Source organism: Podarcis bocagei, assembly GCF_964188305.1.
Source record: "Podarcis bocagei genome assembly, chromosome: 6".
Lineage (NCBI taxonomy): Eukaryota > Metazoa > Chordata > Lepidosauria > Squamata > Lacertidae > Podarcis > Podarcis bocagei.
In genome coordinates, this window is record NC_138130.1 from 22,999,066 (window position 1) to 23,022,010 (window position 22,945).

At 43.7% G+C, this 22,945-nt stretch overlaps 1 protein-coding gene across 7 annotated transcripts in view; it reads right to left on the bottom strand.

Moving 5' to 3' along the window:
• The window catches only part of TMTC4 (transmembrane O-mannosyltransferase targeting cadherins 4), a 54,560-nt gene that overhangs the window by 24,405 nt on the left and 7,210 nt on the right, over positions 1–22,945 (bottom strand). For 4 of the 7 annotated variants that reach the window (XR_014009198.1, XM_081198366.1, XM_081198368.1 and 1 more), the window contains 4 exons: positions 19,793–20,008; positions 10,603–10,718; positions 8,427–8,643; positions 5,758–5,845 (listed from right to left, as the gene is read on the bottom strand). Coding sequence is in view for 6 of the 7 variants with exons in the window: in XM_081198366.1 (XP_081054492.1) it covers positions 5,758–5,845; positions 8,427–8,643; positions 10,603–10,718; positions 19,793–20,008 (637 nt within the window). In the remaining variant the exon portion in view is untranslated. Of the gene's footprint in view, positions 1–5,757; positions 5,846–8,426; positions 8,644–9,785; positions 9,973–10,602; positions 10,719–19,792; positions 20,009–22,738; positions 22,888–22,945 lie in introns of those variants that run through there. The other 3 variants (XM_081198369.1, XM_081198371.1, XM_081198370.1) reach the window with 3 other exon arrangements.

Here is a 22,945-nt window from a genome sequence, read left to right on the forward strand (position 1 = left end):
CTGCTACAGATTAAGAGTGCAGCACAAGCTTTTTAAAAAGCAATAATTTGCACATAGATCTACCAAGCAAGTAAAAAATATCCCTCTGAACAAAAATACTGTGATTAAAATTGGCTGCTTTCCCAATACCAAATGGGAATTTTCTGAAGCCTTTCCACAAAATGTTATTTCGCACACCCTTCCCCCCACAACAGTGACTTCAGAAAACCCTTCCATTTGCCAACTCCATAATGCTACTGATTTCAAAGTCACAAACAGAGGACCTGTTCTCACTTTGCATTCTGTGCTCCAATATGGATACCCACCTAAAGTGCAAAATAAATGTCTCTTGGTTTGTCGGAAAGGAACATTAATTAATTAATTAACGTTACTTATAATTCAACAGTCAGGGTCAAACGAGACAAAATAATGGAGATCAATGAGTGGGCCTCCTTTTTTCATTTGTTTTCAAAGCAGTCTTGGAGTTCTGAACGGGATGAGGATCACTGCATTGGATGATGGGATTTAAACCTTCCCCCTGCACCATTCACGCAGTCTGAACACATACTCCCCACAATCTGCTAGTTGTCCTGTTTACCTGTATGTTTGCGTACCTGTATGTTTTCCTGAATAAGGAAAATAGTGCTTACATTATAGGTGCTGGTTTTGACCTTTAAAGCCCTTCACGGCCTAGGACCCTCATACCTACAGGACCGCCTCTCCCTGTATGGCCCACGGAGAGCCTCAAGGTCCATAAATAGCAACACCCTAAGGAATTTAGATTAGCTTCAGCCAGAGCCAGAGCCTTTTCAACACTGGCTCTGACCTGGTGCAACGCTGTGCCTCATGAGACCAGGGCCCTGCAGGATCTGATTTCTTTCTGCAGGGCCTGTAAGACAGAGTTGTTCCACCTGGCCTTTGGCTTGGGGCCAATTTGATTCCCTCCCCCTCTTTCTTTTTTCTTTTCCTTTGTCCTCCTGCGATGAGGCTACATTTTAATATTTTAATGTTGTATTTTAATTTTGTTTTTAAGTTGTATTCATTCAACTTATTTTTATTATTGCTTGTTAGCCGCCCTGAGCCCGGCCTTGGCTGGGGAGGGCGGGGTATAAATAAAAAATATTATTATTATTATTATTATTATTATTATTATTATTATTATTATTATGCTCCCAAACAAGATTTGTGGTAAGGCTCAATACATGTATGAGAGTCAAAGTACTGGACTAGGACAACTCAACTTCCAGTCCCCATTCAGCCATGAAACTCACTGGATAACCTTGGTCCAGTCACGCTGTCCCAGCCTAACCTACTTCACAGGGATGTTGAGAGGATAAGATGGGGAAGGGGGTAGCTGTGTGTATGTGCCACACTGACCTTCTTGGAGGAAAAGTGAGATATAAATGTAATCATAAAATAAATAATAATAAATGCATGCAGATCCCTATACTACATATGGCAAAAGCAACATCTAGACCAGTTCACTATGGGAATCTTTTCCACTCATCCTAAACCTTTAGAAAGCAATGGGCAAAAAGTAAATGCATTTCATTTCTAAGATTCTTGGGCCAGCATCAATCTTCGCTCTGAATGGGAATACAGATCTATGCTAAAAAAGCACACTGGTGTTCAAGGTTTGAAAATTCTATATATTTGTGTGTGTGTGTGTGTGTGTGTGTGTGTGTGTGTGTATGCACATTTTTGCATGCACAATCTTCATTCTCATCCCTAAAATGGGCATCATACAAACTTATTTTAAAAAAAACTTATAAAAAACCCCCCAGAATATAAAGTCCAACAGATCCAAATAGGCAATTTAAGTTTTGATTCTCACTCAATAGCACCGAAAATGTAAAGCAATGAACAAGTGCCAGCTATTACTCTGGCTGCACACATGCCAAGTGTGCTAATCAGCTTAACGAAGCACACTCCCTACAACAATGCTGCTTTCTCCCACCACGATCTCCTTTCAGAGAATGGAACTCATTCCTGGTTGGCACCTGAACCGAGTTTAAACTGGTGCACCATATTGTGAGAAGGCACTCTGCCACCCTCACCAGATGGCCACAAGTGTAATCCGTGCCAAAGATTTGCGGAAAGCATTTGATTCCTCTTCCAGAAAGCTAAATGCCCACAAGTGTTTCTGTCATTTTATATAAGAGAATCTAGTTTACAGAAATAGATTAAATTCATACTGCGAGGCCATGCAACTTGTACATTCATTTTATGCTCCATTGAAGTCATTGTGGGACTGAGGTCTATTTGGGTCGAAGGCTTGGCTGAACATTTACATCTAAAGCCTGGGTTCTCCCTCTAGCAATTAATGGGCAGCTTTGATTCCAAAGGTTAATGTGTAAGAGCAGAGACGGCTCTGGATTTGTACCACAGCACTACCCAGTATCTGACACAAATCATACGAATTGATGAAGCAGTGGCCATACATAAACAAAAATGGGACTTGACATAGAATGTTGCAGTGTTATCCCTGGGAGGGGAAACTGAGGGCCACATTGCCTTATAGGAAAACATCTGGGTGGTAGTTGCGAACCACAGGAGAAAGAAGGCAGAGCAATGGACTTTGTTACAGTAGGTTACATTCCAGCAATACAAAAGTTAAGAGGATTCTGGATATACACCACACAAATATCTCCATCCTTTATTCGGGCAGGAAGCATGATCACAGTTCAATGACACATTCCAGGCAAGCTAAAGCACACAGGGGAGTTGCCTGGAGCAGGGCTGGAGGGAGGTTTGGCCTGGGGAGAGATCCATGGGCCTGAGATTCTCCTCACCTCACAAGTATTCACTGAGGAGAGGCATGTAGAAAGGAAAAGGCTGCATGGTGTTAGAGAGCTCAGGTTTGAGACTGTCTCCTAGTCTTCAACCAGGAAATTTTACAGAGCAGATTTTTCCTTCCCCCCCTCCTTATTAAACATCCCCATATAGCACAGGGAGAATTATTTTTAAACCTTTCCTATAAGCTGTTTGGAGCCTGAGCAAGCCAGGGTCTTCTCGCCCCCTGACCTCCATTTTTCTTTTTCTCGTCTCAAGTGCCACCCTAACATTCCATATCTCAAATCCTCTCAACCACCATCTAAATTCATAGATTGAAATGAGCCTCCTTGGGGTGTTTTCTGGTCCCATGCTGCTGAAGACGGCAGCAAGCAGTGGGGCTACGTAAAAAGTGGGTAAGGTTTAAAAAAAAAAAGGAAAACGTAAATGACCCCTGGACGGTTAGGTCCAGTCAAAGGCGACTATGGGGTGCGGTGCACATCTCGCTTCAGGCTGAGAGAGCTGGCGTTTGTCCAGACAGCTTTCCGGGTCATGACTAAACTGCTTCTGGCACAATGGAACACCGTGACGGAACCCAGAGTGCACGGAAACACCATTTACCTTCCCGCCATAGCGGTTCCTATTTAACTACTTGCACTGGTATGTTTTCGAATTGCTAGGTTGCCAGAAGCTGGGACAGAGCAATGGCAGCTCACCCCATTGCAGTGACTCAAACCACTGACCTTCCGATCAGCAAGCCCAAGAGGCTCAGTGGTTTAGACCACAGCGCTACCCACGTCCCCTGCTATGCCAGGTAACACCACCCTCAAATGTTGCACACTCCGATCCAGCTCTTTCTGCTCCCCACCCCAAGATCCACACATACACTAAGGAATTTGTAATGCTGAGGGAGCTAATAGTATCTACAGGGGGCCTACAGTCTGCCCTCTTTCTGGCTCCCTTAGACTGTTTCCCCCACCTCCATGATTTTAGGGGAGCTATGATTTGTCAGGAGCGTACACCCCCCTTCTTTCAAAACAGGGAGAAGCAATGGTGGGAGGTCCTTTCTTTGGAATTCAATGTGAATCCAGAAGTTTTCTCTCTCTAGACAATGAGATGCATTAGCATTTTCTTATCTAACTGTAAAAACTCACACAACCAGAAAACCCTACATGAAGCTTAAGTATTGCTGAGAAGTGTAGAGGTCATTAAAATACAGCATAGCAGAGGTATACATAAAATATACAGATCAGACAAGCGCAAAGACAAATCCAAATGATGGCATATAAATATTTAAAGAATTAAGGAGGTTTCCCTTAAAAAGCAGAAGCTAGCCCAAGTGAGTTAATATTTAAAAACAGTGTAACTGTATAATGAAGCAAAAGAATAATATTGATGAGTAAATTGGCAAAGCCATAATAAATCATTGTTCTGATTAATGGCACAAATGTTAAGATGAATAAAGCCTGAAATAAGCACAAGGAAGGTACTGCAAGGAAACTGAGGAAGATTTTATAGCCATTGGGCTGCTCTTCAATATGGTGGTGGGGTACCTGGATCTGAAACATTTTGTTTGAACAGTGCACCCGAAGAAGTGAGCGAAACAGAGGTAACAAAGGAGACACAGTAAGCCTGCAACTTAATGTGCATTTAACTTGTGCACATTAAGCTTTACACGCATGGCAAAAAATAAAAATAGGCTGGAAAGGGGACAGAATGGGATCCTGGGGAAAACTGAATAAAAAAATTCCTTCCAGTAGCACCTTAAAGACCAACTAAGTTAGTTCTTGGTATGAGCTTTCGTGTGCATGCACACTTCTTCAGATACTTCTTCAGTGTATCTGAAGAAGTGTGCATGCACACGAAAGCTCATACCAAGAACTAACTTAGTTGGTCTTTAAGGTGCTACTGGAAGGAACTTTTTATTTTGACTATGGCAGACCAACACGGCTACCTATCTGTATGGGGAAAACTGACTTTGTTTTGACTATATATGATTTTGGCTTTAGGCACGATGCCTGGAACGCAATCAGTGTTTTTTCCCCTAAAATTAGGGTGCTGGTACTCACAATTAAATTACATTAAGTGCCACACTTTTAACATTTTGGGGGGAGGTGCCAGTACTGCGTACCCTTGAGTGCCCCCAGAGAAAAAGCATGGAACATAATCCTGACACAATCATCTTTCCATGCTGGTACCAGCCTATGAATTACTAGCCTCCATGTGGTTTTTCAGTCAACTGTGTATCACCTGGAAAGGTTTCTTCTCATTCATAATTCTTCTAACCATATATTGTGTCTCTTTTAGGCCTGCTTCATATATGTAGAAGTACTTTATGTGAAACAGGACTTGCACAGAGAGCTATACACACATGTATCGTACTTATAAGCTGACCAATTCATGAAGTATAAGGGTAACAGTGACCATTAATCATTATGGCTGCACGCTTCCTCTAGGATCAGCAGCAACATGACTCTGATTACCAGCTGTTGGAAAACAAAAATAGGAGGCTTCCCCTGAGGCATCTGGTTCATCCCTGTAGGAAAGAGTCTGCTGGACTAAATGGGTCTTTGATCTCATCTAGCAGGGCTCTTTTTAGGATGCTGGCCATCATGCACTTAGGCCATCAAAAATATTCATTAAAATTCTGTCCTGTGTTTCAACCCACACAGAGGTCCCTAAGGAGGCTGGCAACAAAATGCAATTAAAAACACATGTGTATAGTCCATAAATTTCACATATATGTGCACTATACCCTTTCCCCCTCCAATTCCAATGATTCTTCCAGTTACAGAAAAGGTCATGGGCAGATATACGTGCAAGCACTTAATTCACACACTACTTCCTACATGCAACATTAGAGAGATGGGGAACTGGTGCCACAAACTGCGAGCACTTTGATCTCTCAGAACCATATTATTAATTAGGTACTAATTTTCGTTGTTTTGGTGGTGCTCTAACGGACTGATCTGCTCAGAAACCGATGGTGTGTGTTCAAGTACTTACTTTCTCTAAACGCCTTGCAGTAGCCAAGGAAAGACAATAAAAAGAACAGGGCGCACAGCAGGTCTGCTCTGCCAACAATCCCAGCGATCTTGAAAAAGAAAAGAAAAGGGATTTAATTACCAAAATAGAAGTTTCCCCTCAAGTGAAGTAGTGTGGAAGGCTAATTGCTTTTTTAAAAACCGTTGCATCAGCGCCACCAGGGATTTGTGAACAGTGGCCACAATACAGCCCAAGTGAAGCATGCTGAAGTCCCCTTGATCTCAATATGAGAGAATTAACCAAAGGCTTCATCAGCTCTTGTTGGAATCAATGAGCCTTTAAGAGCAGTTAACTTTAGCTGGGTTGAACCCATTCTCATTAAGTGGGAGCCCTTTCCCATGCTGGAGTTCCTGCACGTACAAAGAGCCCTTGGATAAGACGTTTACACACCACGCAAATTCTAGATATGCGAGTTTGAATGGGGGTATGTAAGATAGGAGACGGCACTTACAGAACCCCCCTACTCTGGCAGGAAAATACCAGGGAGGTCAAAACAACTCATCCTTGTTCAAATATGTTCAAAACTGGCTTCATCAATCAATGGCACAGGTTCCTTATCAAGGTTAATGTTTGCATGCTAGTCCCTGCAGATACTGCTGATGGAACCAAGAAGTCAACTGTGCTGGCTGGCTGTGCTCAGTCTAAACAAGAGTCTACAAAACTCTCCTTTCAACAATCACCTTTGGATAAAAGGATAGCTATCATCCTTTTATCTCCAGGGAGCAGGTAGAACGAAGTGAGCTCAAAGAAGAAGTGGATTCTCCTTTGGGCTGTACGGCATTCCCTCTCTGAGCATTCCTCTCTACCCTGACATTGGTCCACCTGAGTCTTCTCCTCTCTCCTAAGTGACCTTTGAGGACCACCAAGATCCATATCCCAACACTCACCATAGGGACAAAGAGAGGCTTGACAAAGAGGGGCAAGTGGCTGTAGACAAGGACAAGGATGGAGGGGAATGTGCAAAATACTGGAAAGAAGGGGTTCTTGTGGAATTTTTTGTGCCCTCCAAAGCAACAGCTTTTGCAAGAAAAATAAAACCTCACAAAAATGGTTTCTACAGCTTCAACCCATTGTTTAGTGAATGGGTATTTTGGAGCGATATCTCCTTAGCCCGAGCCAAATATATTACCTATTGAAGCAAACCCAAGACTCACTGGGAAGTGAAAACACTATGAAGAACAAGTGTTTCTACAACCATTTTATATATGAAAAGTCTTAAGATTCCTTCCATTTATATCCACCAGCACAAAAGAAACTAGACTACTCCCCTGGAAACAGATTCTAATAATAATTTGTCAAAATATGTCATTTATGTGGAAAATCAATACAGTTGCTATTTCAAAAACATCTGGCTTTTCATCATCTCCAGATTTTGCATGTTTTTACACTCTATATTATTGTACCACAATAGCTGCCATTAAATGCATCAGGTGTAAAAAAAACCCCAACCTATCAGCTTCTGCAAAATTAAGAATTCTCAACAGAAATTCACTTTCATTTAGCAAAGACCTACAATGTGAAAAGTGAGGTGCATGAACTTATGAAGTAGCAGCAAAGTTAACTATTAAAGAGCAGATATCTAGTGAGTAGTCTGAACACTAGATTTGAAAATCCAGTCAATGTAATGCAATTGAGACGTTGTTGGACTCCAATTCATTTTCACTCCAGCCAGCATGACCAATGGTCATAGATGTAGGAAGATGTAGTCCAGCAAAATCTGGAGGACATCACATTGGCAATCACGGCTATAACCTTACTGAAACTAAAAGGTAAAAAGGTAAAGGTACCCCTGCCTGTATGGGCCAGTCGTGTCCGACTCTGGGGTTGTGCGCCCATCTCATTTAAGAGGCCGGGGGCCAGCGCTGTCCGAAGACACTTCCAGGTCACGTGGCCAGCGTGACGAAGCTGCTCTGGCGAGCCTGCACCAGCGCCGCACACGGAAACACCATTTACCTTCCCACTATAAAGCGGTACCTATTTATCTACTTGCACTTAAGGGTGCTTTCGAACTGCTAGGTGGGCAGGAGCTGGGATCGAACGACGGGAGCTCACCCCGCCGCGGGGATTCGAACCGCCGACCATACGATCGCGAGTCCTAGGCGCTGAGGTTTTACCCACAGCGCCACCCGCGTCCCTACTGAAACTAAGCAGGTGCTTAAATGGGGGGAGATGGGAGACTATTGGGAACTCCATGTAAGAGAAGGAGATATATAAATATAAACAACAAAACTAAAAACCAGACCCACAAAACATAAGAGAGTTGCCAGATTGAACTATCTCCCCTCTCATTCCCCCACGTGCTGCTATGAGGGTTCTCTGGAGCAGATCTAGGGAGGGTGCTCAGGGACATGGGGGGGGGGGTCCACTGCATTAGCAGAAATCCTAGCACTGGCTTCTCCTAGCACAAGTTAGGATTAGTCATGTGCAACAAACAAACAAACCCCAAAAGAACAAAAAAGCACGGTTGCATCAATACAAAGCACATGCAAATGTACACAATGTATACATTCACACCCACCCCACACCTATGGATTGCATAATACATGTATTTGAAAGGATAAGGAAGATTAAATATTGTTAATGGACTCTGGGTTTTTGAGCTTTTAATACTTAAATCGTGAAGTACTTACACATTCAGTGTGCACTGGATGTACAGCAAACAGCAAAGCCGCGAGCAGGGATGATTTGGGGACAAAGTTTAGCCGTCTTCCTTTACTGGTGTACTGCAGCCCACCCAATAATATTGAGAAGACATCAACAATTAAGACAGAGATAGCACAATGGAGTATTATATTGACGACATGAAAGCCCAATGGGTAGAAGCCTCCAGCTAAAAGGTAGTTAATCCTACACAAGGGGGGGAAAACATCGATGTTAGAAATTACAACAAATGAATGGATTAAAATGCACAAATATTTTTTTAAAAATAAATTCTGAATAAATCTGGATGTATTCATCAAGACGGCAGTGTCAAACTACTTACTATCGATGCACAGTGGAAACAACTTATGAAGAGAGCAGGAGCAGCTCTTCTGTTGGGGTGGAGCCACAAGGAAAGGGAGTCTTCATTGCTTACCGGGAGAGAGGGGAGAGAAGGCAAAGGTCGGCACACCAGTGAGAGCATTTGATTGGTTCTGCTGGTGCCCCTGCATTCTGCTGACTTTCCTGTTGCCTTGTCCACCTCTCCCAGTAAGCAGCTGTGGAGCACCTGCTGGGAAGGTATCATTTGGCTCTGCTTCTGGAAGAGGGGCACACACAGGTAGGCACCTTAACATTGGGCCTAGCAACAAGAACATGTTGCTGAAGAGGATAGGAAGCCAACTCTCTCCCCCTCCTAAATGTGCTCTTCTCCATTCAGTCACTCCTTTTCAGTTCATTTTATTTCCCTCTTGCTCAACTCCTCCTTTTTTATGCACTCATTTCCCCCTTCTCTGCAATATCTCAAAAGGAGCACTGGTTTTGAGCCAGAGCTTTCAAGGTCACAGGGTGGTATTCAACTATGTTTTACTCCAGAGCAGACCCACTGAAATTAATGATCAAGTTAGGTATGTTAATTTCAATAGGTCTACTCCCAAGTAAAACTTAGTTGAATACCACCTGCAGTTCCAGAACTTCTTCCAGTGCTAGAGCAATGTGTGAATAGTAGGAAGATGTCTTTGCTATAAGGCAGCTTTCAATGTTCCCAGCAACTAAGTACTCCTTGATAAGAAGACTGTGGGCGAGAGGAGGAAAAGATTGAATGCACTAGTGCAAACAGGGACTCTCCTTTCAATGGCACACAGATTTTCCTGGCTAAGGTGCCCCTTAGAAAATATGTTTATAAATCCAGTTATCCCCTCTTCTCCATCAGCAACCCCAGATGCTCAGTGCTGTGTTTCATATGCAAGATTGAGTCAGAGAGGGATAAAGTAAGGTGTCTGCATGATGCTTTTTAATTTTTTTAGGAGGTGGGAAAGAGAAGGAGAATTGGATACATCTTTGCAACACACCTGCTCCCTGTCAGAGACACATGCTTTGGGATTGTTCTGTGCTGGTCTTCCATCTGTTGACACAGGAGACTGGAATAATAGATTGGCCTGTGCAAAAAGTCTATGCAGTTCTGCCGGCCACAATCCCTGCTTTTTCTCTCCCCACCTCCAGGGCATTCTGCCATTCGTTCATAAAGAACGTTATACGCTAAAGGAAAGAAGAGTAGAAAACGTGTGCCAAAGCAGTAAGGGTGTTGTGTTTGAAAACCACTCACTTGAGTTTGCTTCTTCAGCACAACGTATCATTTATTATATTACGTGTGATGGCAAGTACCTTTCCTCAATCCCCCACTCTCATCATACGACTTCCCATTTCACTTAAGTGGTTATACATTTTCAGAGGACCTACAAAGTTATGTCAATTAAAAAAACTACTTCATTAAAAATATTGAAAAACATGCATGGTCATGTGTGGGTGTGTCGAGATGTGTGATGTTTGGTTGTTAAGAACTAGCTTGATGCACCTCCATGGTCCTCTGTAACCAAGAAGTGACCTTTGATGTCTATGTGATACTCCTCCTGTCCCTACCAGGAAGAAAAAGCATGGCAGGATATTTTCTTTGCGAGAGATTTGGGACTGCTACGTATGTTGTGATCCTAAATAGTTATAAGAGTTTGGTTACAGAAAGCTGGCTTCAGGGGTAGAGTAGCAGCACATAAGAGCACTAATGAAACTTTCCTCCATGTTAAAGGTAGCATCTCAGTAAATTCTACTTCCTTTTAATGCCCCCCCCCCGCCCCATTTAAATGTCTTAAGTGGAGCCCGACAGCATCTCACCTGAAAGTTAATACAGTAAGAGGTCGATAAGATTTATGGCTGGTATTGCTACTCAGTTTGCTCCCCCAAAAGTCATGATGCCACAGTTCACCAAGCGGGGTTTCTTCCCTGAGGTCCTGAAACAACACAAGTTTATAACATTGTCAAAATCTTAATCTTGAACAGAGGTAAACCAAGAACAGTTCTGCATTAAGTAAACCCAGAGATTTGTCTACTACATTGGCATGCCACATTTCCCCTCAAGGAACTCAAAGCAACTTACAATGTTCCCCGCCTAACCATTCATTTTGCCCTCAAACGAACCCAATGAGGTAGGTAAGGCTAAGAAATGGTGACTGCCACAAGACCATCTACTGAGATTCATTGCTGTAGGGGTGGGGGGTTGAACCTGGATTTCCTAGAACCACTCTATCAAGCCAGAGATATTATTTTTAAAGAAGTTATTGTCCTTTTGAAGAATGTTTACAGTTTAAAGCAGCATTTCCCAAACTTTGGTCTTCCCACTGTTTTTGGACTACAACTCCCATCATCCCTAGCTAGCAAGGCCAGTGATTAGAGATGATAGGAATTGTAGTCCGAAAACAGCTGGAGGGCCAAGTATGGGAAACACTGTTCTAAAGCATAGAGATAAATGGAAATCGTTCCATTTTATTGTTCTAACCATCATTCTGACTAGTAAACCACAGTAGCATTTAAGCTCTTATGCTCCATGCTTACCATGGAGAAAATGGGTGGGAGGAGTTATTTATTTAAAAATTTTTATAGCACACCATTTCCATCTCAAAAAAGTGGCCAATGTTTTGTATTAAGTTTCTTATAACCCAGCCAACCTATTAAACGGAATTCATAACATTAAGCCAACTTTAATGAGCGGATAGCTGTCTTGAGCATTACAATACATCATATACTGGAAGTTAGCCTACAGTTCTTGATTCAGTGCCATTTTTACTTTGTGCTCTGTCTTGAATATCAGGGCCGTGTGCTGCACAGCTCCATATCCTCCATTCTCGTCACCAGCAAACCACGACAGAAAGCACAATGCAAACACTACAGATGGCAAGTAGTGATCAACTGCTATTTGAATACCCTGCTGAGATGCTTTCTTAATTTTCACACAACACTACTAAACTATCATTCTTCATTTTATTTCTGACACATCAAAACTTATAGGTCAGCCCAATTGTGGCACACTCCTGAATAAGAAAAATTGATGGGGCACAAGGGAAAAAATCATTATGCACCATCATGATGGAAGGGAAGGCATTTGTTGCCAAGACTGAGGATGAAAATTAGAAACGGAGATGGCTGTTGAGAATGTGCACAATGTTTTCAGGAGTGCATCTGTGCATGGCTCTTTCTGAGTTCAGCTGTGCTAACTCAGCAGATCACAACCCCCCAGCCCACATGCTTGGGGATCTTCCACCTGCACTGATATCCTGGCCATCTGTAGACCAGATGCAGACAAGAGCCAGTGCTGTCTGCTGACTATGGTGTCAGGCATATAGATCTCAGTATCCCAGTTATTGTTTTGGATATGAATTTCATTGGGTGGCCTTGGGTAAATGCACCCAGTCACCGCAGCAACACAGTGGCCACTGAAAAACTGCTCCTGTGGTACACATTATACAGAGCCCGTGTGACCACTTTGTTTTTTTCCATGCTAGAATGGCCCCTGTAGACACTGGTGGGAGAAGCATTACAGGCAACCCCGGGCAATCCAAGATTTCATCCACTACTGTGGTCACGTGAAATCAGACTGCGAGAACAGCAATGCTTGCAGTTCCCTCTGCAGTAACATAAAAACTAGATTTCTATTGAACCTTTGCTCACAGGCTTGTGAGAATACAATGCCACTCTGTGCTGCTTGGAGGAAGAGTTATAGGGCTAACAATAAATCGACGTTGGGATTTGCTTGGGCTGCCTGAAATTCCACCACCACACTGGGAGACTGCGCATGAGGAAAGAGGCATCATGAACTGGGCAGATGGAAGCACCTGAAACGGCATCACAATTTCAGCTAAGATGCTTTCAGGGTTGGTGGAGCTGGAAAGGCCAGCTGGTAGACAGAGTCCTGCCACCCCTCCAAATTCTGCATACACTCCAGCAGGCGACAGCCTCCCTGCATTGCTCTCACCTGCAGGACTTGGGAAATGAGAGCAAAGTCCGAGCCTTGGCTCAGGCACCATCAGAACTGCCCCTTGCTGAAGCAAAGAAGCCCAGCACAGGATTTTGCAATTAGCAACAAAATATTTTGCTAGCTGCCTTTGGGTTTCCCCACAAGTCAACAGCTCACAGCTCATTCTAGAGAAAGCATGAGATCCTGCCTGTCATCTACCACGCAGCCCGTGCTTCACTAGTCAGTAGCTAGGTAAAGGTAAAGGGACCCCTGACCATTAGGTCGTCGTGGCCAACTCTGGGGTTGCGGCGCTCATCTCGCTTTAATGGCTGAGGGAGCCAGCGTACAGCTCCGGGTCATGTGGCCAGCATGACTAAGCCGCTTCTGGAGAACCAGAGCAGCGCACGGAAACGCTGTTTACCTTCCCGCCGGAGCGGTACCTATTTATCTACTTGCACTTTGACGTGCTTTCGAACTGCTAGGTGGGCAGGAGCAGGGACCGAGCAACGGGAGCTCACCCCGTCACGGGGATTCGAACTGCCGACCTTCTGATCAGCAAGTCCTAGGCTCTGTGGTTTAACCCACAGCGTCCCTAGTCAGTAGCTACCACGGGGTAATTAGGTATCCATCATTTGTTGTGCCCGAGAGTCACCCTCACAGTAGGAAGTGGACACACAAAAATTCCCCACCACAAATCCATTGCAAATCTTATACCTTAGATCAGAGGTGGGGAACCTATGGCCCTCCAGATGTTGTTGAGCTACAGTTCACATCATCCTTGGCCAGTGGCCATGCTGCCTAGGGCTGATGGGAATTGGAGTCCAACCACATCCATCTGGAAGGTCACAAGTTCCCCATCCCTGACTTAAATATTACAAAGAAAAACAGTGAAATAAATTTATTGGGGGCCACACTTCCTATATTTCACAAAGCCTGGGACTGAGTAGTTATACAGCTTGATCCTATGCATATTTGCTCAAAAGAACGTCCCACTCTGTTCAACAGGGTTTCTTGAGAGGCAAATGTACACAGCATTGTAGATTTAAGGGTTCTTTCTTCCCACCAAATTCCTCTGCAAGAGTAGGAGTAAATCAATATATTTGTTCTCCCTAATAGAAATTTTAGCCATGATGGAAAACTGCAGGCAGCCTCATTACATTCACAAAACAGAATGCAAATAATAAAAAAAAAATCATACACGGTGCCTCAAGTATTATAACAGAGAAATAATTTGCACAGCTTAGATCCACAGCCTTAAAAAAAAAAACTTCAGCAAATAAAAAATAAAGCAAAGCAAACAGAAGGTTCAAAAACACTTGGAAATTAAATTCTAGCCTCTTGGCAGCTAGCACTGCATCTTTTATTTGTTTAAATAACTCAGCAATTCTATGATTCTATGAAATAGAGGAAGGATTTGCCCTGGACAAATGAGCCAATGACCACCTAGGCTAATAACACTCCACTGAGCTGAACAGATGTCAATGGAGCTAAGTCAGCAAATGCAGTCCCCAAATCAGCCTATTTGAATCCACCCTCTTTACACAGTACCTAAATAAGAGCCAACTCTCCCAATGTCCTGTATTACCTTAAAAGACTGACAACATTCATTGTAGTGTAAGCATTCATGGGCTGAAGCCCACTCCTGACAGCACAATACTATGTGTGTTTATTCCAAAGTAAGTCCCACTGTATACAAGGAGGCTTACACCCTAGTAAGTGTGTTTAAGATGCAGTCTGAGGGGACAAAGCCTGCTCTGGTGGTAGGAGGAGGCCCCAGGGCAGCACATCTCAGAAACAGGCATTCTGGAGCAGCAGGAGGGTAGTTGCAAAGATGGATGCAGGAGATGGCCATGAAAATGGGGTGTACTTCTCTGCAGCCTGTGCATGACCACAACAGCTGTACTGGGAGGCTGGGAGAGACGCTTTGCCGCTTAGCCCAAGCACTAGCAGAAGGAAGAGGAGGTAGAAAAGCAGGTTTTAAAAGTAGAACACTCTGCAGCACACGTGACAGCCCAGACCATTGTTCACCCTTGCAAGCCAACCCCACGACATGGAACTATATGCTGCTTGCTTGTTTGGCACGGGATAAAAGTGGGTGGGAGGCTGTGGGAAAGATGTCTAGGGCTTGCCTACATCTCTTAGTTGCTGTGTCTGTAATACATTTGCTGAATCCTTCTTCTTATTGTTGCAGTGGAGTTGGATTTTACATTGGGGGGGGGGACCCAAGAAAACAAGCCCAGCCACCATTTGTGGACTGTAGCTGCCACTGTACTTGCTTCTGAGTGGCTATGCCCCAGATCAGATTGTTAGAAGCCTTTGCAGTGATGTAGTAAATTGGCATATGGTCCACTGTGAACCACCGAGATGACAGCTTCATCACCTCCTCATTCAATCTGGGCTGACAATTTTTTATATATAATCGCAACAGTTGGAACATATGCCCTGGGAACAGTTGTGTGAATCAGCCCTAACTAAAAGCAAACAAGTCACAACGGCCTTCGCAGGAGGCTAGGAATATAAGGGAAGCTTCTTTTGAAAAACAGACTTTTATTATAGGGCTGTAGTAAGGAAAGGGGGAGGCGGGGAGAAAATATTGATTCCGCTTCCCTCTCAACTCTAAGCAGCATACATTGATTTGAAAAGTCAGGTGCATTCTCCTCTGGAAGCTCTGAAAACATTTGATTTTAAATAGCCCTCTTTGCTTCACTGGGTGTCACATTTTATGCAAGAACCATTGTTCTAATGAATGCTTTACTTGTTCAAACGTTTACCTTCCTATACACACAGAAGGCAGATTGCTGCAGTACACAGGTTTTCTTTCATTTCTTTTTTCTTTTTGCAAAGCACAGAGCTGCTTACAATGGCAAGAAAGCATCTGGAGAAGATTCTTGAACACCAGTAAAATCCAATAACAGACTGCTCCATGCCAGGGTAGGCATGGGGCCAACTGGAAGAGGATCTTTCATTGGAACCAGAAAGGGGAGAAAAGAGCACAGGAAGTTCACAAAAGGATCACAGTGTGGTATCCAATGCTGGCTTAGCCATAATCGATAGATCTACAAAATGGTTTTAGCTGTTGGAGCTCCCAGCGAAAGCGAATCAAATACGTTACGATGTTGAATAAAGTGAACATTTGTTCTACATCAGCTCCTTCCCTTACAAGCTGGCAGCCAACCAATCCTACATTTTCCGCAAAAGAAGTTGCTCTAATATGGGTGAGAGAAAGGCTGTTTAGTTTAAAGAGGAATGTGAACACCCAGAGTCTTCTTCCGTGTAGAGCCACTGAAATTAGTCGTGTCCATTAATTTCTATGGATGTGCTCTGAGTAAGACTAGCATTCGCTAAAGCCCATCTCTCTCTATATGATAAAAATGTAAGAATGTCATCATGCAGCCCCCACTGCAGAACTTCTAGTGCCACATCACAATCCTGGGTTTGCATGATAGCTGTATGCAACCTTCAGGTTTACAGGCCACTTGTACGGGTTGCTAAGGAGCAAAAACATATTGCCTTCCTCTTCTGCTTATAGTCTTCCCAGAAACACGATGATGGGACAGATCCTTGGTCTGATCCAGCAGGGCTTTTCTTATGTCCCTTCTAATAGTTTAGCTTTCAATTTATTAACCATCAAGGTGTTTTGGAGGTGGTAGTAGTTAAGCAAAAAATATTATGAAATACTAAAACGAGTATCCTGTGCTGCTATGGAATGTTATTCAAATGGACTACATTTAACATTGAGGAAGGAGTGTGGCTCAGTGTTAGAGCATAAACTTTGCTTTCAAAATGTTCTAGGCTCAATCCTGCACATCTCCAAACTGCTTTGTACCAGGTCAGCTGGTCTAACCTGGTACAAAGCAGCTTTCTGTCACCCTTCCTTTTGAAAAGGCAATGATCACTTGTTCTTTCCCCCCTCAAAAGCATTCCGGGTAATTAGAAGTGCATTAAGAAGATTGTTAGCTGATTTTTCCTCTCAGTCCCACCCCCAGCTTCGAGAATATAATTGAGTTACTCAGGTAACTGCTAAAAGAAGATTAAGTGAAGTGTCTGAGATCACAGTGCATGTCAACCTCAAGACTGCTCTATATCCAAACTGCACATTTACCATTGCATGTACATGAAGCAGGATGTCTAGCCAATAAGGTACATCTATGAAATATCTTTCTGGTGAGCTGAAACTCTGCAAGCAGAGACTCAAACCTCTACAAATTTGTTGGGTTCAACTCCAGCTCAGGGTTATCACTTTTTCTTTCTTTTCCCTTCTTTAGATAAGAACGTGATGAACAAAATTATTCCTCTCATTTCAAAGAGTTTTCTCTTTGTTCAGAAAGTTTGTTTTTTCTTTTTTGTTAAAAAGTCCCCCCCCCCAAAAAAAACCCCATCATATCGATATGCTTTCATTGTTAGTGGTCAGATTTTACTCATAATGTATAAATTGGGACTAAATACAGAGTTATATTTTCAGGGCTTGGTACTCTGTTACCATCATGGCTAGTATTTCAAAAAGAATGCTAATTTTGGGAATGAATTTTGTGAATATTCTAACACTTTTTCCTTGCCCTTTAGAGCGACAGTGTTCAGTTAATTTCTGAGTTAAATTAACTGAATAAAAATGTTTTGATCAACTAAAGAGGTGACCCAGCATTGGTTTATTTATTCGTTTAGGGAAATCATTTTAATAGTTAGAATGTGGAAAAATCTGTGTGTACCTGTGCCATATTTGAAGAGGCATCCCACTTCGCCTTCACACAGAAGGGAATGCCTATATACATAAGCTGAGAACTAACAGCCTGGATTGCACATCACATTAAACTACAGATTAAAATAAACTATTGTTTAATGTGATCAAGCAGAATGTTGGTGGGTGATGCTCAAAAGTTCCCGCAGCGCTTTTCCTCCTCGCCCTCCTGCTGCTGTTGCATTGTGGATGAAGCAAGTCAGATTCTGGTTTGTCATGCTGTTGAAACCCAAGTGTGCGGTTTGTTTCCCCCAAACAAATCACAAGCAGGGACCAAGGTTTGCTCTTGGCTTACCACCTGTCACTTGTTTTGGGGGAAAGAAACCGCACCAGCTCAGATTCATACAACATGACAAGCCAGACTCTGGCTTGTATTGTCTGTGGCTCAGTAGCAGCAAGGACTCAGGCAAGAGTGCCACGAGAATTTCTGAACAGTGTGAAGAAACATGCTCCTCCTTCCTATTAAAATCTAGCTTGTTTTATAATACAGGTTAATGTGATGTGCAAACTGGGCTAATATATGCTGTTTTTCTTCAGAAGTATTGTTTTATTCATATGCCTTCTGTTCCAATTGTAGCAATTCATTAATCAAGTGACTGGTTAAAATCCACATGATTAGTTAAATGTGACTAAGAGGTCTTTAGTGCAGTGACTGCCCTATAGAAGACCACTGCTCACAGAATGTCCTTTCCTTGCAAATATAAGTTGGAGAACAGCAATTAATCTTTTTTTTCTTCTTTACTAAATTATAGCTAATCAATTAAAGCTTTAAAACAGTGTACAACTTCCTAAGTCCACAAGTCTTAGAAACACACAAAGAGTTGTATTAATTTACCTCACTATGGGTTTTGTAGGAAATACACAAACACACAATTGTCACACTTAAAAAGGTAAAGGGACCCCTGACCATTAGGTCCAGTCATGACCGACTCTGGGGTTGCGGCGCTCATCTCGCTTTATTGGCCAAGGGAGCCGGCGTACAGCTTCCGGGTCATGTGGCCAGCATGACTAAGCCGCTTCTGACAAACCAGAGCAGTGCACGGAAACGCCGTTTACCTTCCCACCAGAGCGGTACCTATTTATCTACTTGCACTTTGACGTGCTTTCGAACTGCTAGGTGGGCAGGAGCAGGGACCAAACAACGGGAGCTCACACTGTCGCGGGGATTCGAACCGCTGACCTTCTGATCGGCAAGCCCAAGGCTCTGTGGTTTAACCCACAGCGCCACCCACGTCCCACTTACCTGGGTGTTAAGTCTCGTTTAACTCAATGGGCCTTATTTCTGAGTAGACATGCACAGGGTAAAGCTTTAACATGGGTTGCGGACACATGGGAGTCTGAAGTGGATTTGATGCATCCCATATGTGCATGATTTATATATCGTTCATGCGATGTTGTCCTCATCCAATTAAATTTGAATTTCCCCACTCTGCAGATAATGCAGATGTACTGAAGTGCAATGTGTGGGTGAGTTTTTTTCACATGCATGGTGAAGTTTTTCTGGGCGCATCTATCCTATTGCCATTGGGGGAACGTATCTCAGTGGGTTGCTGGTGGGTCGAGGTGTCACAGATGGGATTTTTTTGGTTTTGAACTTGCTGTTTTGTGCAAGTCTGATAATTCAAGTGTTTTTTTTTTAAAAGGATAACATGTGCACAAATAAACAAATACCTGTGCACATGCCCAAAATGGACCTCAGATTTCTGGGACATGGGGAAGGCTGGGAAGTGCAAATTGAACGAAAGGCACAAACAACACCCAGGGCTAACGCTTCCCATTAAGCTCCAACCACCTGTGTGTATGGGAAACTCTGAGATACTGTTCAATTGAAAATGCTCGCGTGCAAAATCTACAAAAGTGGATGGGGAGGAAAAATCAGATCTGTGTGACCTATGTGTGCCTCAACACTCTGCTGTGTACACAATCACAATATATATTATTTGGTCCACAGAGATTACTATTCCACAAAGAGTTTTACTAACCTACCTCCCCATGTGTTTTGTGGCCAAAACAACAACAAACTTTCCTGTAATCCCTAGAAGTTAGGGCTACCAAGCATTTTTTAAAAAGATGATTAACTAAATCAGTTTTAATTGACCACACCTGCATAAATCACAAGAAAAAGCATACTTCTTGGCTTTTTTGGACGGTGCATGTATACATATCACAGCAGGGGAGACAGCTTTTTGAGGCTGGTGCTTGCCACCAGCAGGTAGCAACCCTAGTAAAACTTTCCCTACCTCTTTGCTGCAGGAGATTCTTACTCAAGACAGATTGTTAGGCGAATGGCTATTTACAAGCCCTGATCTTGTAAGGCCCACAACTGGGAAAACACCAACCTTATTATTGATTATAGCTTCGGAGTCATCAAAGACAAAGTCCCCATTGTAGCTGTTTGCAAAGCAGATGAAGGAAAGGAGTCCCACAACACTTTTGGCCCAGTGTGCTGGAAGGGGCAGTAGTGGTATGTCATGGTCCAGGTTACTGTCTGCCTGTGCCATTCTGTACGATACTTGTCCAAAATTTGGAGTGCCAACATTATGCTGGTTGCAAATCTGAAAGAAATAGGATGTATATATTTATAAACAGCTAGCGCAGCCTTTTTACAAATAAAACCTGCACCGTTTGTAGCCTGCCTACACCTAGGGGTGGGTGTTATTTATGGTGAACTAGTAGTCTGGGGAGGAGAAGAAGCGAACTTTCTTTCAGCATTCAAAAGCTACTCCCAAGATGGTGCCCTACAGATGTTTGGAACTTTCAGCCAGGATTGTCAATGCTCAGGGTTAATTGGAACTGGGACTCTCAAGCCCCATCCCCAGGAGGAACCAGGTGGGGAAAGTCTGACCCCAAGGCTTCCCTGCTGGCTACAGATGTGTGGTTTTTATATCATTGCTTGGTAGGACCATGCCATTACATGCATTCTGTGGTTATGTTACCACTTGGCAAATGACTGCTCATATCCACTCAAGTTATGGAATATCTGGATCCAAAAGACATGCTGCAAATTAGTCTATTTATTCTAGAGTGGATTTGGAAGTATGGGTCTACCCACCCCTAATTAAGACGACGAGCAAAGCAAGACTAAATATGTTCAGAGCACTTCCACATGGTTCTCTGGCAGCATCTTCCAATAGCAGCATCCAGAAACTGTTACCCACAAGATACCTGTGCATATCATGTCGTCTCCTGCAATGTCAAGTTCATTGAGAAATGGGTTTGCCAAAGCCGTTGAGAGTGCAAGAAGCTATTGTTATGTCAGGATTTCTACATCTTATAGTTATAACAGATACGGTAACAAGCGGAAAATCACTTGGACTTGTGCTTTCTCAACACGGGACAAGTGGAAGACTGGAAGAGCCTTTAGCCTGACTGCAGAATATTTTCTAAAGTTCACCTTCCTTCCTGTATCTCCATTACCCTCTGGCCTAGCATCTCCAAAACCAATAAGGTTAACCAGATATATCCCCCTCACAACTTTGACATTTTAGGGTGCAGAATTTAGACCCTCTATCCTCACCTCCCTGTTTATCATACTACATAAGTGGTTTGTTTTCCTCTTCTTTTTTATCTTTGAAGTCATTATGCGCCATAATATGGTGTTGTTTTTTGTATTTTGTTTTCCAGCTTGGAATTTTTGTGTGTGTTGCTCACTACTGGATTTGCAAAAGATGCCCACTAAAAACAAAGTGCTTGTTGGAAAGACCAACTGGACCTACTTGTTGTGCACAGCTATTAATGCAGTCCAGAACTGAGCCCTTGTTACTATAGCAATGTCCCCTACAGAAGTACCTATAAAAAATACATGAAGTGGTATACAATAGCTAACAGCAACCTTCCTCCCAGTATGCTAATATTCCAATTCCCTGGGCTTTTAAACCAACCTATTGGCCCCAAAAATAAATAGCTAGATGTGTTGTGGGAAAAGGGAGGCTGTTAAAACAGAATTATAGTTCTTTTAAAGGAAGAAAGAAAGCAGTTTCCAACATTGCTATAATGGACCTGGTTGCAGAAGTTGTTTTTGTGTCCCGCCCCCCCCCCACCATTGGCACTAAATGAGTATAATCTCTTCTGAAAACAAGGGGGAGAAACCTGTTTATACATAAGTATATAATGCATCTTGCCCTCTTTCCAGAGTGGAACACACACACCATCAGTGTGGTAAATTTGTTGGAACAAATTATGACACTGTGCCCAACACAGGTGTGCAATCCTATGGCTGCTGTTTCCTCAGAAGCAAGTCCTACCAAATTCTATGTGACTTATTCCCAAATAAGCATGCACAGGGTTGCATGCTTCAGCCTGTCTGCTGGTTTCTGTTGTCTTTGTTCTGTAGCTCTTGCAGGGCATGGGGTAATGCGTGCCACTTTCTGGCATGTCATCAAAAACTCTAAAACAATCATGTAAATGTTCTTTCCTCCCCTTTCCACAATTTGGGAAGAATGATGGAAGACCCACAGTAAAGACTCTGCCAGTCAGCAGTTTCCACTTAAATGGCAGAGTTTCAAAATAATAATAATCCACAACTAGGCTGAACAGCAGACCTTAATAAACACAGGCCATTCTTTAAAATAAAAACCCATGGAACTTGTGCTTTCCCCAAGCAAGAATCCAAACTCGTGTGTTTAAAAAGAGCCAAGCACTGTGACTGCAGACAAAAGACGAGGTGAAGATCCCAGTTCCCCATCTGGATGTTACCGAAAGTGGTTCAAGCACAGTGCTGCGAAGAATCATTGTCTAATAGCAATCTTGTGGAAAGGAAACGTGCAGCTGATCCGATACGCGCCTACTCAGAAGCCAGTCCCGCTAAGTTTAATAGGGCTGCTTTTCCTCGAAAGATGTTTTAAGGACTGCATTTCCCCAGCCAAAGGCAGGTAACGCGCTCCTCGGAACGGAGATGGGGCTGGAACGACCCCAGAAGATCGGGGTCGTGGGGGGGAGGGAAGAGGTGCTGAAGGGGAGGCGATCCTAACAACTCTAGCAGAGAGAAAGAAAAGAGCGAGGGAGTTGTGGCTGTTATGAGGAAGTGCCTGAAAAAGTGACCTTGGTGGGATCCGTCCCTCGCCAGAGAGCCACCTTTTGTTTGCGTCTCGTGTGCTTCCTTTTGTCTTGGGAGTGCGCTCTCGAGGTGGGTGCGGAACCGGGCGCTTCCCCTGCCGCATAGAGCGCCCAGGGGCGATTCCCACGCAGAGAGACCCCTTCCCATCTGCCGCCAGCCCTTGCGCCCTCCTCGGGGCCCCTCCAGACCCAGACACGCGCGCATGCTCCCCGCCCCGCCCTGGCTTTACCTGCAGCTAGAAGGAGCCCGAGCGGCATCTCCCACCCGAGCGCGCAACTCCGATCCGCGCTCTCCTGCTGAAGCCGCGGGGCCGCGGGATGGGCCGGGCCGGGGGAGGAGCCGCCGTGCCTCTCCGCTCCCGAAAGATCCCTCCGAGCCCATTGGCTCTCCGGACTTCCTCCTCCTCCCAGCCCCGCTGTAGTAGCAGCACTCGCTC